The 12,969-nt window shown below is 34.4% G+C and overlaps 1 protein-coding gene across 7 annotated transcripts in view; it reads left to right on the top strand.

Moving 5' to 3' along the window:
- The window catches only part of TBL1X (transducin beta like 1 X-linked), a 356,084-nt gene that overhangs the window by 323,000 nt on the left and 20,115 nt on the right, over positions 1–12,969 (top strand). For all 7 annotated transcript variants that reach the window (XM_023500346.2, XM_031959014.1, XM_031959013.1 and 4 more), the window contains 4 exons: positions 813–954; positions 1,765–1,828; positions 1,944–2,041; positions 5,038–5,098. In XM_023500346.2, the coding sequence (XP_023356114.2) occupies positions 813–954; positions 1,765–1,828; positions 1,944–2,041; positions 5,038–5,098 (365 nt within the window). The remainder of the gene's footprint in view (positions 1–812; positions 955–1,764; positions 1,829–1,943; positions 2,042–5,037; positions 5,099–12,969) is intronic.

Raw genomic sequence — 12,969 nt, 5'->3', positions numbered from 1 at the left:
AGTTCTCTTATTACAAAGCCATTTGGTTTACAAACTAAAATCCAAACCATTTCCTTTTAGGAAGTGTTTACTTCTGGAGCATAATCTCTTCTGTCTAGTTCCAGATGTCTTTTAAATGTCTGGCAATATGATGGGAAGCAGAAAGTTCTTTTCTTCTTTATAAGAGAAAAAAAAATTACAAAACAAAGAAAAAAATAGACCTTGTATCCAGGAAGGAATAGAAAGTCATTATTCACCTCTAGAACCCTCACTTTTTTTATGCTTTCTTCAAAGATTTCTACACTCTAAACATTAACACCTCTATTATACAACTGCCTTTATGTAGGCAAATAAGTATCTCAATATGACAAATCAGTAATGTATTTATTAACACTCCTACCAATATGAACCTGTTAAGCTGAAGTTCAGGGAGACTGACTCTAGATCAGTATATTTACTGTGAGTTATAATCAGAACTTCATAAAGTTCAGCTAGCCCAATGATACTTCCATGTTCTTTTCACTTCTGCTCCCCACTAAAAAAGAGAATCATCGACCAAAATCAGAATATTTTAGTCTCAGAATGGACTCACAGCAGTTCATTTGAGGCAAGATTTTCTTCAAAAAAAAGTATAGGATTAACATTTAAAATTAAAATTAGGTTTGTATATGTAAGGAAAGGAATCAAAAGGAGTAAGGTTTAGCATAGTGAGAATTCAAAAAGTACCCAGTATAAATATATTTATATATTTATATATATTTATTGAATGCTATCCACTAATATTCCTTTCACCAAAGCCAGAAGATAATTATGAATGGATTTTCATTTTGTAGGTCTGGAGACTCAACTGCAAGGATATGGAATCTTAATGAAAACAGTAATGGAGGTTCTACCCAGCTAGTTTTGAGGCATTGTATACGCGAAGGAGGACATGATGTCCCTAGTAATAAAGATGTAACTTCATTGGACTGGAATGTAAGTACCATAAAGATCATTTAACTGTCTTGAAAGAGCAATCTTTATAGAGAGTTGAACAATTATTGGCGAAAATTTATTATCCACATCTTTCCCAATATGATTCCATTATGACTCTATACTTTAAAAATTGATCTGATGGTTCTGGAAGTAAGTCTCCCTGTGGGACAACTTGGCCCAGGTCAAACCACAACAAATGGTTTTGAAATTGATATCAAATTTTTATATTTAAATGAGGAAACATAATGTTTCATTAGCAGCAGATTTATTCTATATTTGTTTATGAGTTATGTATGGTGACATATGCTGTTTTTCTATGATTTTCTCCTTGTTTGAGTATTGATATTCTTTCATTGCCCTTCCCCCTCAGGTGCTTTTAAGTTTTTTTCCCACAAATTCCATCATTTCATGATAAATTCCATATTCATCAAATCTATTAATTATATCTGATAGTAACATTATTGCTTTTACTTGAAGGAGACTAAGAATAATCACATCTGTTTGAGTTGTCAAAAATTGTTTTTATAACATACTATACTGCCTATTTTAAATGAAGTCATTAATTAGAAACACAGTATATATATTTTAGGTAGCATAAAATTTAGAATGCTACGAATGCGTTTTTATTGCTCAGCAATGTTTCTGTATGGCTTATATTTTCATAAAGTGCCAGCATCTAAAGTAATCAGATTTGATGATTTGACACTTAATTTTAATTCTTACTTTAAAATGTGGATTAGGATTGATATGACATATTCTCATTACCTTTTCTTTCCTAAAATCATTTTTGCTTTTCTTTTTTCACTCCAGAGTGATGGAACACTGTTGGCTACAGGTTCATATGATGGTTTTGCAAGAATATGGACAGAAGATGGTAAGTTGGATAATAGGTTGTTAAGGTAAAAGATAGTGGGACATCCTTTTTTTTTTTTGATTGGGTGAACATACCAATGTTGAATAGTCAGCATTTTTTTGTTTTTATATAACAGGTAACCTGGCAAGCACCTTAGGTCAACATAAAGGTCCCATCTTTGCTTTAAAATGGAACAAAAAGGGGAATTACATTTTGAGTGCTGGTGTTGATAAAGTGAGTATTAGAAAAATGTAACCCTTTGATCAGTGAGTGTCCTGATTTGTGAACTCTTGGCAATATAATGATTTCTTTGAATTCTAAAATTTCCCATTTTACCTGCCCTAATACATCAAAAGATTTGGGGTTCATTTATTCTTATGGGTCTTGATCTCATCAAGTAGAAGAGATTAGATTACTCCTAAGAGTTTGAATAAATGCATTCCATATGATGAATTTTGAACAGCTTCCCAGTTTGAGGTATGCAGCGCCTGAAAGGAGAGTGAAAATAACTGAATTGGACCTCTCATAACTTTTACTCAGTAGATTATTTTAACAACAAAAAATGCCTTTCCACCAACATCTAATCTTCTCCCCCCACCCAGTTTAATAAAATTATGTGCCTTTTTTATATCCATGATCTCAAACTCTAATGTTATAGTTATTTTAAATTTTATTAGAATCACTCATATATTTGTGCTATTGTTCCCTAAACTTTTGTTTCCCTTAGAAAGATTTGTTAATTACATATTTGTTCATTAAAAAGATAGTGAGTCCAAAGCTAGGACTTGCAGTGGCTATAAGGCAATTTTCAGGATTCAAGGATTTACGGCAACGGCCTCAATGTCATGATATTCATAGACTTTTAGAAATGCTGTCTCCTTGGTCCACTTGTCAGATTTGAGATTGAGTTGTTGTGGACACTAAATATAATTGCTATATTTGTACAGTACCATTAGGTCAGTATTAGATGTTTCATAGAAAAGGTACTTTTTCAATGCATTTTTGGCATATTTGTTCTCGTCATGGCTCTTCTTGAAAAGAAGTACTACAAGCGAACCAAGTGAGTTTGAACATATTTTTGTACCTATACTTGTACCTATAATCAGAAATATATAATGCTTTTGTTTACTTGTATACCCAGAAATTTATAATAATTCCTAATTATAATTATTATAATGTATCATGTATTTTATTGTATTATAATCATATATTGCATGTAATATTATTTATTGTCAATGTATTATTTGTGATAATTACTAATTATGATTAATGATTATAATTTCTAAACCATTGGGAAAGCATCTTGAGTTACTATTTTCTTTTTCATTTTTAAATTTAAAAATACATAACAAAATTGACCCCTTTAGAAATGCTATTATTATCATCAAATAATATTTACTAAGTTTCCATATATGAATTACCCTACTGGTAAATGTTATATAGAATGCATATTTAAATAGACACATCTTACCTTGGAGGAAACTGAACACCAAAACAGATGAAAACATAAAAAAAGAAAATCATTTTGTATGAGTGTAACATGTTTATTCTATAGCCTAAGTATTTGAATAACATTTTCCCCTTAATTCTTAATACAAATGCATACCTCTAAATTTGACTTTATGAATTTAAATATCCAAATTAGAATTTATCTTTTTTAAAACCACAAATATTTTACCAAAATTTTTCCTGAACTGTATAACAAAAATAATATATTTTCTGCTTTGTCTTCATCTCCTTCTTACAGAGAAATAAATGAAGATAGCTAAATTTTTCTACTTGTTGATTAAATTATTACCCATTAGTAAAATTATAATTAGATAAAGTCTCTGCTGTATGTTACTGTGGGGAAATAAATATGCACTTTGGCAGACTTATTACAATATTACAATTTATTGGAAAGTAGTAGTAATTTAATAAATGGTGTAGTAATAATTCAGAAAAGAAATCTATCTGGGGAGAAATGCAGTTTGCAGGAGCTACCCTGTTTACCTTCCTAGTGAATTTTGTTTTATAAAGTTTGGCAACTAAGCCAGGACTCAAAATCCTAACAATATTTTTCAGGATATTTGAAAATTGAAATCAAAAATAAGTTTTTTTTGTCTATTTTCAACTTTAAGCATTCACTGACTAGCAAATTTCAGTTTATTAAAAGTCACGGTCTAAGAGATGAAATAATCTCCCCATATGCCCTAACTTACATTTACCTCACTGAATATCCAGTTGTAAGAATATTATTTCAGTGGAGGAAAAAAAAAAAAAAAACTTTGTTAATTGGTTCAATTCTGACCCCACATTTATAAACTGTAGTTGAAACAATTATCTGAATGTTTTCTCCAACCACCAATCAGCAGAAATTTTTCTACACTCTTGCTAAATAACAGTTTTGTTATGTGATGGGGAGATTGAGGAGGAAATGTTAGGAAATCAAAATTTCAGTTAATTGAGAGATAATTCCAATTAGTCTTTCCTAGCTTCTCCTATTAAGTGAAAGAATGGACTGCAGTTGATACTGTTTTCCATACCTTAAAGCAAGAATTCTGACTGTTTTGTTTTTTTTTTTTTGGCAGAAAGAGGCAATCACGCAGACACTTTTCACTAGCCATAGCATAATGCAGCTGCTGTGTGTAGTAAAAATTTGCAGTTATAGGGAATGTCAGAATTGTCCACTTCTAGAGTGACCTAATAAAATTTTTTTCATTTCATTTTGCTTGGACCTGGTCAAAAGGACAAGTAAAAATTGTTGGATTTTTGACGTTAGCTTTTTCCTCCTCTATTCTCTTTTTTTTTTTTTTTTTTAATAGCCTTTTATTTACAGGATATATACATGGGTAACTTTACAGCATTAACAATTGCCACCTCTTGTTCCAATCTTTCACCTCTTACCCCCCCCTCCCCTAGATGGCAGGATGACCAGTAGATGTTAAATATATTAAAATATAACTTAGATACACAATAAGTATACATGACCAAAACATTATTTTGCTGTACAAAAAGAATCAGACTCTGAATTATTGTACAATTAGCTTGTGAAGGAAATCAAAAATGCATGTGTGCATAAATATAGGGATTTCCTCCTCTATTCTCAAGCAACAATTTTAGGAATTTGTAGCTTTCACCTAAGAAGATTCAAAATGTACTGTTTGCTTTTAGCAGACATTCTTTTTTTCCTAGAAGGAACTTTGAAAGGAGCAAAATAATTAACTTCTTCTTTTATTTCCGGAGCACAGACAACAATAATTTGGGATGCCCATACAGGAGAAGCAAAACAACAGTTTCCTTTTCACTCAGGTAAATATCATTTTCTGGTATCCACAAAAGTAACTTTAAGAAATGACCTTTAGCGTAGCGGTCAACATCAAGGTGAAAAGGGGAACAAGAATTGAAATTTGTGTCTTATCAATATGTTTTGCTCTAAAGGTTGTCTGAGCAGCATGCATGCCCTCAGCTCATCACCTGCTTGAGGTGGACAAAGGAGCAGCCATCCACATAAAAAGCATATGATATTCTCCCTGTTGTTCTAAAAGAGGATTATTTATCATTGATCTGCACTGAACCACATTCATTATCACCTTGTGTAGTATATTTGAGTTTGATGAAGCAACATAGGGTCATCCAGGTGTCTTAAGGATTTAAGTTATACAGATTCCTAACTTTTATTTTGTTCCCATCCTCAGCCTTTTTTTAAGCTGTCATATTTCTGTGGGTGACCCATAAGCTAAGAAGTGAGTTGATAGAGCTTCCCTTAGAATTGTTTTAGGACAAAATGTCTTAAAGATGACGGAAGACAGTACACTTTGCTCTCTCTCAGGGAAATAGCATCCTTAAAAACAATTTGTTTTTCTTCCCAAAGGACTTGCTGCTGTTCTTAATAAATTAAAGTGATAAAATGCCAAATAAGAGCATTTTCAAATATCGCTGTAGTATAATTTTATTAGGTTAAACACATGTTAGAAACTAACCTTGATAATTTGATGTTTGAGAGAATCAGTCCAGGATGCAAAATAATTCCCAAGAACAAGACCACACACCATTACCACAATTTGGAGGTACTTTTAATTGGAGTCTTACTTTGGATGCTATAATTGAACCCTCAGAACAATACATTTCCAGTCTCTTACTTATCCCACAGAATAAATTATCATTCACATGTGGGGCTTACTTACATCCATACAAGGTTTCTGCCCAGAAACCAAATTCTTTTGGATGGGGTGGGGATATTAAAGAAGCTTCAGTCTTTGGTAGATGAATTTTTGTGAAGTTGTTTGATGAAGGAAGAGAAACTTGAGAGTTTGGTAGACCATGATGTAATAAGAGTTAGTCCATGAGCAAATTTCAGAAGCTTACTTGCCATGCCAGATGTTATCTGTATTCATCAGGCAAGAGTTGGAAATGGATATTAAGAAATGGGATCTTGACCGATAACCCAGGTTAAACAGTTATTGAACCTGTTTATTCACAATGGAGAGCAGTTAAAAGGCATGGTAAGTTAGAGCACCAGACCTGGATCCACTCAGAAAGATCTGAGTTCAAATGCAGCAAATCATTTAACCTCGCTTGCCTCCATTTGTTCATCTATAAAAATGAGCTGGAAAAAGAAATGGCAAACCATTGTTATGTCTTTGCCAAGAAAATCCCGAAAAGGGTTATGAAGAGTCAGATGTGACTGAAATGACTGAATAAAAACAAATTCAGAACAAAGGCCCTCACTTAGGGCTTTCAGGAGTGAAGGACAAGAAATTGATCAGAGAATGAGTTTCCTCATTAATAAAAGGAGGGATTTGGAGAAAATTATCTCTCATATATATCTGTACTGCTATGATGGGCAAGTTTAGAAATAAGTAGAACTCTGTCTTTTAAATAGACAGACTAGATCAGGACAGAGATGAGAATGGAATAGGTGTTTATGCTATGTATAAATCTACTATGTGCCAGGCACTTTTTAACAAATATCTCAATTGATTCTCACAACAACCCTGCAAGGGATGTCCCATTATTATACCTCATGTCATTGAAGGAACTGAGGCAATTGGAGTTGGTAAGTACCAAAGCCATCACTCCATCCACTGTGCCATCAGCTAGTGTATAAAGAACTATAGCCAAGAAGCAATGAAACAGTTCCCCATTTGATCTCTTAAATCATAGTTGGACCCAGTAGGGCAAAGAATTTAAATTCAAAAACAGCTCAATTAAAAGGGGTTTGCCAAGTCTCTCCAAGACCCCTAGGTCTTAAGTTGATTCATTCCCAGTGGTTTTTGCCCTGACTGTGAAGGTTTTGCTCTGGCCTCTTATCAGAGAGAGCTGAATGAATTCTAATTGGGGTGTATGATTTCACACCAACTTCTAAGAAATACCCTTGATACCTAATACAAATCACTTCAAAGGCAATTGGGTATTTGCCTCAGGGAGAAGCTACAAAATGCATTATTGTTCTGAAGAGTTTGTGAGAGACTTCTTGCAATGCTTCAAATGCAGTGGAGGCCCCATTCATTAGAATTGCTTTTACCCAATCAGGCCTATTATTTTAGAGCGTCTGTGATCAGTCAGTCAGTAGTGAGAAAGCATTTATTAAGTGTTCACTATAGCCTAGCGTTTTGCTAAGGGTCAGAGATTTAAAGAAAAAATTCTCTCCAAGGACTTATATTATAATAAAGAAAAAATAGCATGTAGTAAAACAGATGTATGGAAGTTTCATCCAGAGTAAATGGAAAGAAATTTAGAAGAGAATACTCTAAATGAGGTGGAGGTGGGTGAATTGTAGGGATGATTCCTGCAGAAGGTGACATTTGAGCTGAATCTTAAAGGAAGATCAGGGATTCTAAGAGGGAGAGACAAACTTTCTAAATATGGAGGATATTCAAAATAAATATGTGGAGATGAGACTATATCTGTGTTCAATCTATAGGTGAAGCAGTCTTCTAGTTATAATTATATATATATATATATATATATATATATATATATAAATGATAATTGAACCTGTTGGAGCTGATGGAATCACTAAGATAGAAAGTATAGAGAAAAAAAAGGGTAGAGCCTTGAGGCATCCATAGTTAGGAGATGTGACATAGGTGATATCTAGCAAAAGAAACCTAGAAAGAATAATCAGACATAGGAGAATAGAGAAAAAGTAGGTCATGAAGGACCATATGATAAACATAACAGGACACACACACACCCCCGAAATACTATATTCTAATTACATATTTTCATATGCATTTTACTATTATGCTTGCATTCTAGGTATTTCTGATTTGTCCTATTGATTGACAAAACCAAAATAAAGATGAAGTCAAGACACCATTCCTATTATTCCTCCTGGATTTCATTTTTTTTGTTTGTTTGGCATAATTCTAAAAACAATCACATTCTCTGTTATAGTGATAGGCCTGATGATAGATTTGCAATCCCAAAATGCTGGAAGTTCTGTGTCTGGTTAGAAATCTATTTGAAACCTTGCAAACATTACTCTTGCTATTTTCTAGATTCTATTCCAGTCAAATTCTGGACCATTGTGTTCCCTTTAGCATGCTCATTAATAATTTGTTTGTAGTCTTTCAGCAAAATGTAGTGATCCCCAAATGTATTCACTGGCCTTCAGAGAGGAGAATGTCATCCAACTTGTGTACAAGATTAATAATCCTCTAGTTTTTCTCTATTGGAGCTTTTGGCTTAGAATTATTTTGCCAGTGGGAGATATTTATAATGATGATTGCAAGTAGATGTGTATTTGCATAGCTCTTTCAAGTTTACAAAGACTTTGTGGGTATTGTGTTACTTGCTTCTCACAGTAACTATATGAGGTATATATTATTGGTATTATTATTATTCCCAAATTAAAGATGGGGAAACGAGACAAAATGATTAAGTGACTTGGACATCTTCATACATCACATTGAGAGGTGCATTTTGAACCCAAGATTTCCTGATTCAACCTATTACAAGGAAAATAACATTGATTCTGGAAGTAAAGGATCTAAATTAAAATTTTACCACTGATGTTCACTACCTCTATGGTTTTGAGCTCTTCTATAATCTGGTATCTAACAAAGTGTCTGCCAGATAGTAGGTACTGAAGAAATGCTTCTTGGTTGATTGATGGATGGATGTTTGATAAAGCAGCCTGTGAAGGACTCTAAATCTGGCAGTTTATTCCCTGTGCCCCACAACCCTGCGATTGATCAGAAATTTCCTCAGGTCCTAATGCAGGGTTTATTTGTTTTATTCAGTGGTCTAGAAAGCTCTGAAAATATAAGAGCAAAAATTCCTTTTGGGGATTAGTCACTTAATTGGATAGAGTAAGAAATTGTATTTCCATTTATCAAGCAGTTATCCAGATGGTATGAGGAATCATGGGACTCCCTTCATCGTTATTAGCAACTGTGACAGTATTTATTAAATGCCTTGTCATTATTAGTAAGGTTGTGTTAAGAACTATACCCTAAAAATTACATCAAAGCAGCTCCCTGCAGAATAAGGAAATTTTCTGGTCCAAGAAGTCCCTACTGGCATAAGCACAAATTTCTACATCAAACCTCTATCTTTCCTCATTTCCCCTCCCTGAAACTGCTGCACATCTTCAAGAACAAATGGCTTTTTGGGTAACTGTGGCTGAGAGCCTACAGGATTCATAGTTGATAGCTTTGATGTCATCAAAGGCAGGTGGGATGGAGTCCCACCCTTAGCAGAGAGCCAGGACAGAAAAATAAAAGGAAGCAACTCCTAATTTTTAGTCCTGGAATTCTGGGGAACAACACTGATTTTGGTGCTCAATTCCTGGTAATTATCCTCTAAACCTTCCTGTCAGGTCTTCACATTTTCCACTGTATTAATAAGAGACCCAAATACAGAGCTTGCCCCCTGGAATTCATTATTTAATTAATTTTGGGCGTTATAAATGAGAATCATCTGTACGCATTGTCCTATGGCTAACTGATCAGCATTCTGACAGAACTGATTATTTCTTTCATTCCACTGGGTACACGTGGGAAATACTCCAAGAATAGTTGTGCCATGGTTAAATACACTGCTGGGAGTATTAAAAAAAAAAGAAAAAGAAAGAAAGAAAGAACTTTAGCTCTCGTGATTTATATCATTTTTTAAAAAGCCTTTCCTGACATTCAGCCAGCTCTGCCCACACAGTATCTTTCCCTTGGGCATGAAGTCGTACATTGAAGTTAATAGCATCCCCGCCATTGTATGGGAGATAGATAGCAGAAGGGTTCAGCCCATTATTTAAAGAATAGCAGGGGAAATGAGGAAGAGAAATCTTCTTGTGAGAACACAGGAAAACCTGAATTATCTTTCTGTCTCTGATGCTGACTCACTGTTTAACCTTGAGTAAATTAGTTAGCCTCTGGTTGTATATGTTTCTTAGCAACCTTGTGATGTTTCTTTCCTCCCTTCCCCCACAAGCAGAGCACTTCATTATTTCTTAGCATAGCTATATATCACCGTCTGATTTCCGGATGCTTAACAGTCATTAACCAAAGCACTAGACAGATAATAAGGTCATGGATACTAGACCCAAGTGACTTCCTTTGGGCTTCATATAGTGCTATGCATCCCATGGACAGAGTGGTATAATGGGCTCATTATGTTTCAAATTTCTTAACTTATGAGTTAGAAATAATCATTTGGACCTAATCCAAAAAAAATGCTTAAGATGGGCATCATAATCCAAAATCTTACTGAAGAAGACAGAGCTCTAAAGATGGAATAATTTAATTCAATAGGCATTTATTGTTAGCCCTGTGCCAGATGCTGTACTGGACACAGGGTATACAAAAACAAAATTATTCCCCACACCCTGACTTAACTTTCCAACTTAACTTTCTTTCCAGAGTTGTTTTACAATATTACGCTCCTGCACTCCATGATCCATCCAAATTCACTTACTTGCTCCCCTTCAAACATGCTCTTAACTCCCAAATTATATTGTCTTCCACTAAATTCCCATTCTGGTCTCTCCCAACACGATTCATAAAGCAATGTGTATTAAAATAAATAATTTTTTTTAATTTTAAAAATTATTCCTATTCTGGATGTCTCATCAGACTGTGAAGGTTAACTCATGTTCTAAGAGGATCAGTGGGAAAAGTATCCTTTCCTAAGTCAGAGGACCTGGATCATGCTCTGCCTTTGACACATGACTTGGAGGAAGCCTTACCTTTGCAGCACCTCTATTTCCTCATCTGTAAACTAAAGGGTTTGGATTGGATGATTTTTAACTCATTTCTAGTCCCTTCTAGGTCATATAATGTGAATAGCAGAGAAAAACCCTGCAAATAGCCTATTCTTTATGGCATTTAAAAGACAACTAAAGAAAAAAATAAGAAACCCAAAATAATAGGACCTCCCTTCAATAGAATTTGAATTGTTTATCCATTCAGGCCACTTTTGGGGGGAAATCTCTTATGTATCCTTTCTCAGATGTTCATTCAGAGTACATTGTTGTCCATATCCAGGACTTCTTAAACACCCAGCCAGATACTGGAGACATGCCATCCTACCTCTTTTCTCAGTTATAATTTCTCTGACTTTAAATGTATCATTGTAAAGGCCAAATTTTTGTTGCTTCCAAAGTAACAGTCAATTAAACTGATAAATTAAACTGAAAATAGGTTCTAAAAAATGGAGAATAGAAATGGAAATCCTCCAGGTTCCTCCCCTTTTCTCCATTTATACATTTTTTTTCATTAGGGGGAAGGGGGAACAGTGAGGATTAAATGACTTGTTCAGGGATGACACAGCTAATACATACCTGATGTCGGGTCCTTCTGACTTCAAGCCAGTGCTCTATCCACTGTCCCTTATACAAATATGTGTGTGTGTGTGTGTGTGTGTGTGTGTGTGTGTGTGTGTGTATAAAATGTCTTTTAAATCAGTGTCCCTCCCATTTACACCTTCCCCTTGAAGGAATACTCTGATGATGAACCAGAATACATGATATATTGAGACTTTTCTTCATATTGAAGGACTTTTGGTAATTAGGTAACAATGAGGTTCAATAAAAATAAGTGCTTCCTGCACCTGTTATTTTGTTTAGTTAACAGTGAGGGCCAAGCTACAGTATTGTATCTTTTAGATCCTCTAAATCACCTAGTTAAGTTTGGTAATAGTCTTATCAAACTTACAAAGATTAAGACTATCAAGTGAACAGAGAAGATCCTCAGCCCTCAATGTGCATAATATAGAAGTCCCTTTATAGTACCCATTTATGGGCATTACCCATAATATACATAATACCCATTATGTAGATCAGAATGGGAGGGAAGTAAAAATTAAAGGGCAGCAAGATGTAATAATGCATAGAGTGCCATATGTGGAGTCAGGAAGTCTCATCTTCCTGAGTTAAATCTGATCTCAGACACTTTGTAGCTAGGCAAGTCATTTATAACCCCATTTGCCTCAGTTTCCCCATCTGTAAAATGAGCTGGAGAAGGAAATGGCAAAACACTCCAGTATCTTTACAAAGAAAACCTCAATGGGGTCATGAAGAGTTAGACACGACTGAACAATAATTAAATAACAACAAAAAAAACTTTAAGAGAAAGAGATCCACATTTGAATAGGAGTGTGACACACATAGTTATGAATCTCCTCCCCTTTCTTCTTTGAATTATCTTTCCCTCTTCTTCCCTCTCCCATATGAGGAGGTTGTCATCTACTTTGCCAGTCTTTCCCCCTACTTCTGAAAGAAGCAAAAGCGAAAACTATAGTTTACCATGCATCAGGAATAAAATATTTCTAATTGATAATGATTAGGAGTGTGCACCCACTTAAGAATTAGACATCTTTCTTCATGTTGGAAAATTATGGGTCAGATAAAAACAAGATGCACTAGCTAGGGTAGGGGAGTGGATAGGTTTGGTTATAGGATTGATCCAGTAAATGTTTGAAACTTGATATGGACTCAGTTGCCTAGACTATAATTCTTTGAAAAAGAGCTACTCCTCAAACTCCACTTATTTCTATAATTTTCCATATGTCGAGTGTCTCTAGTTCTCACTTCTTCCTTTTAAATTTTTCTATGTTATAAATAGCTTCAAATTTAATATATATTGGGAACAGACACTGCACTTCATACAGAAAGGCTGGTGGGGACAGTGCCCATCCACAATAACTAATGGGACTTCTCTCTGCTCTTCCCTGTTGTTCAT

Source organism: Sarcophilus harrisii, chromosome 3, assembly GCF_902635505.1.
Source record: "Sarcophilus harrisii chromosome 3, mSarHar1.11, whole genome shotgun sequence".
NCBI lineage: Eukaryota > Metazoa > Chordata > Mammalia > Dasyuromorphia > Dasyuridae > Sarcophilus > Sarcophilus harrisii.
The sequence above is the reverse complement of the archived record's forward strand: the minus strand, read 5'-3'. Positions and strand labels throughout refer to the sequence as shown.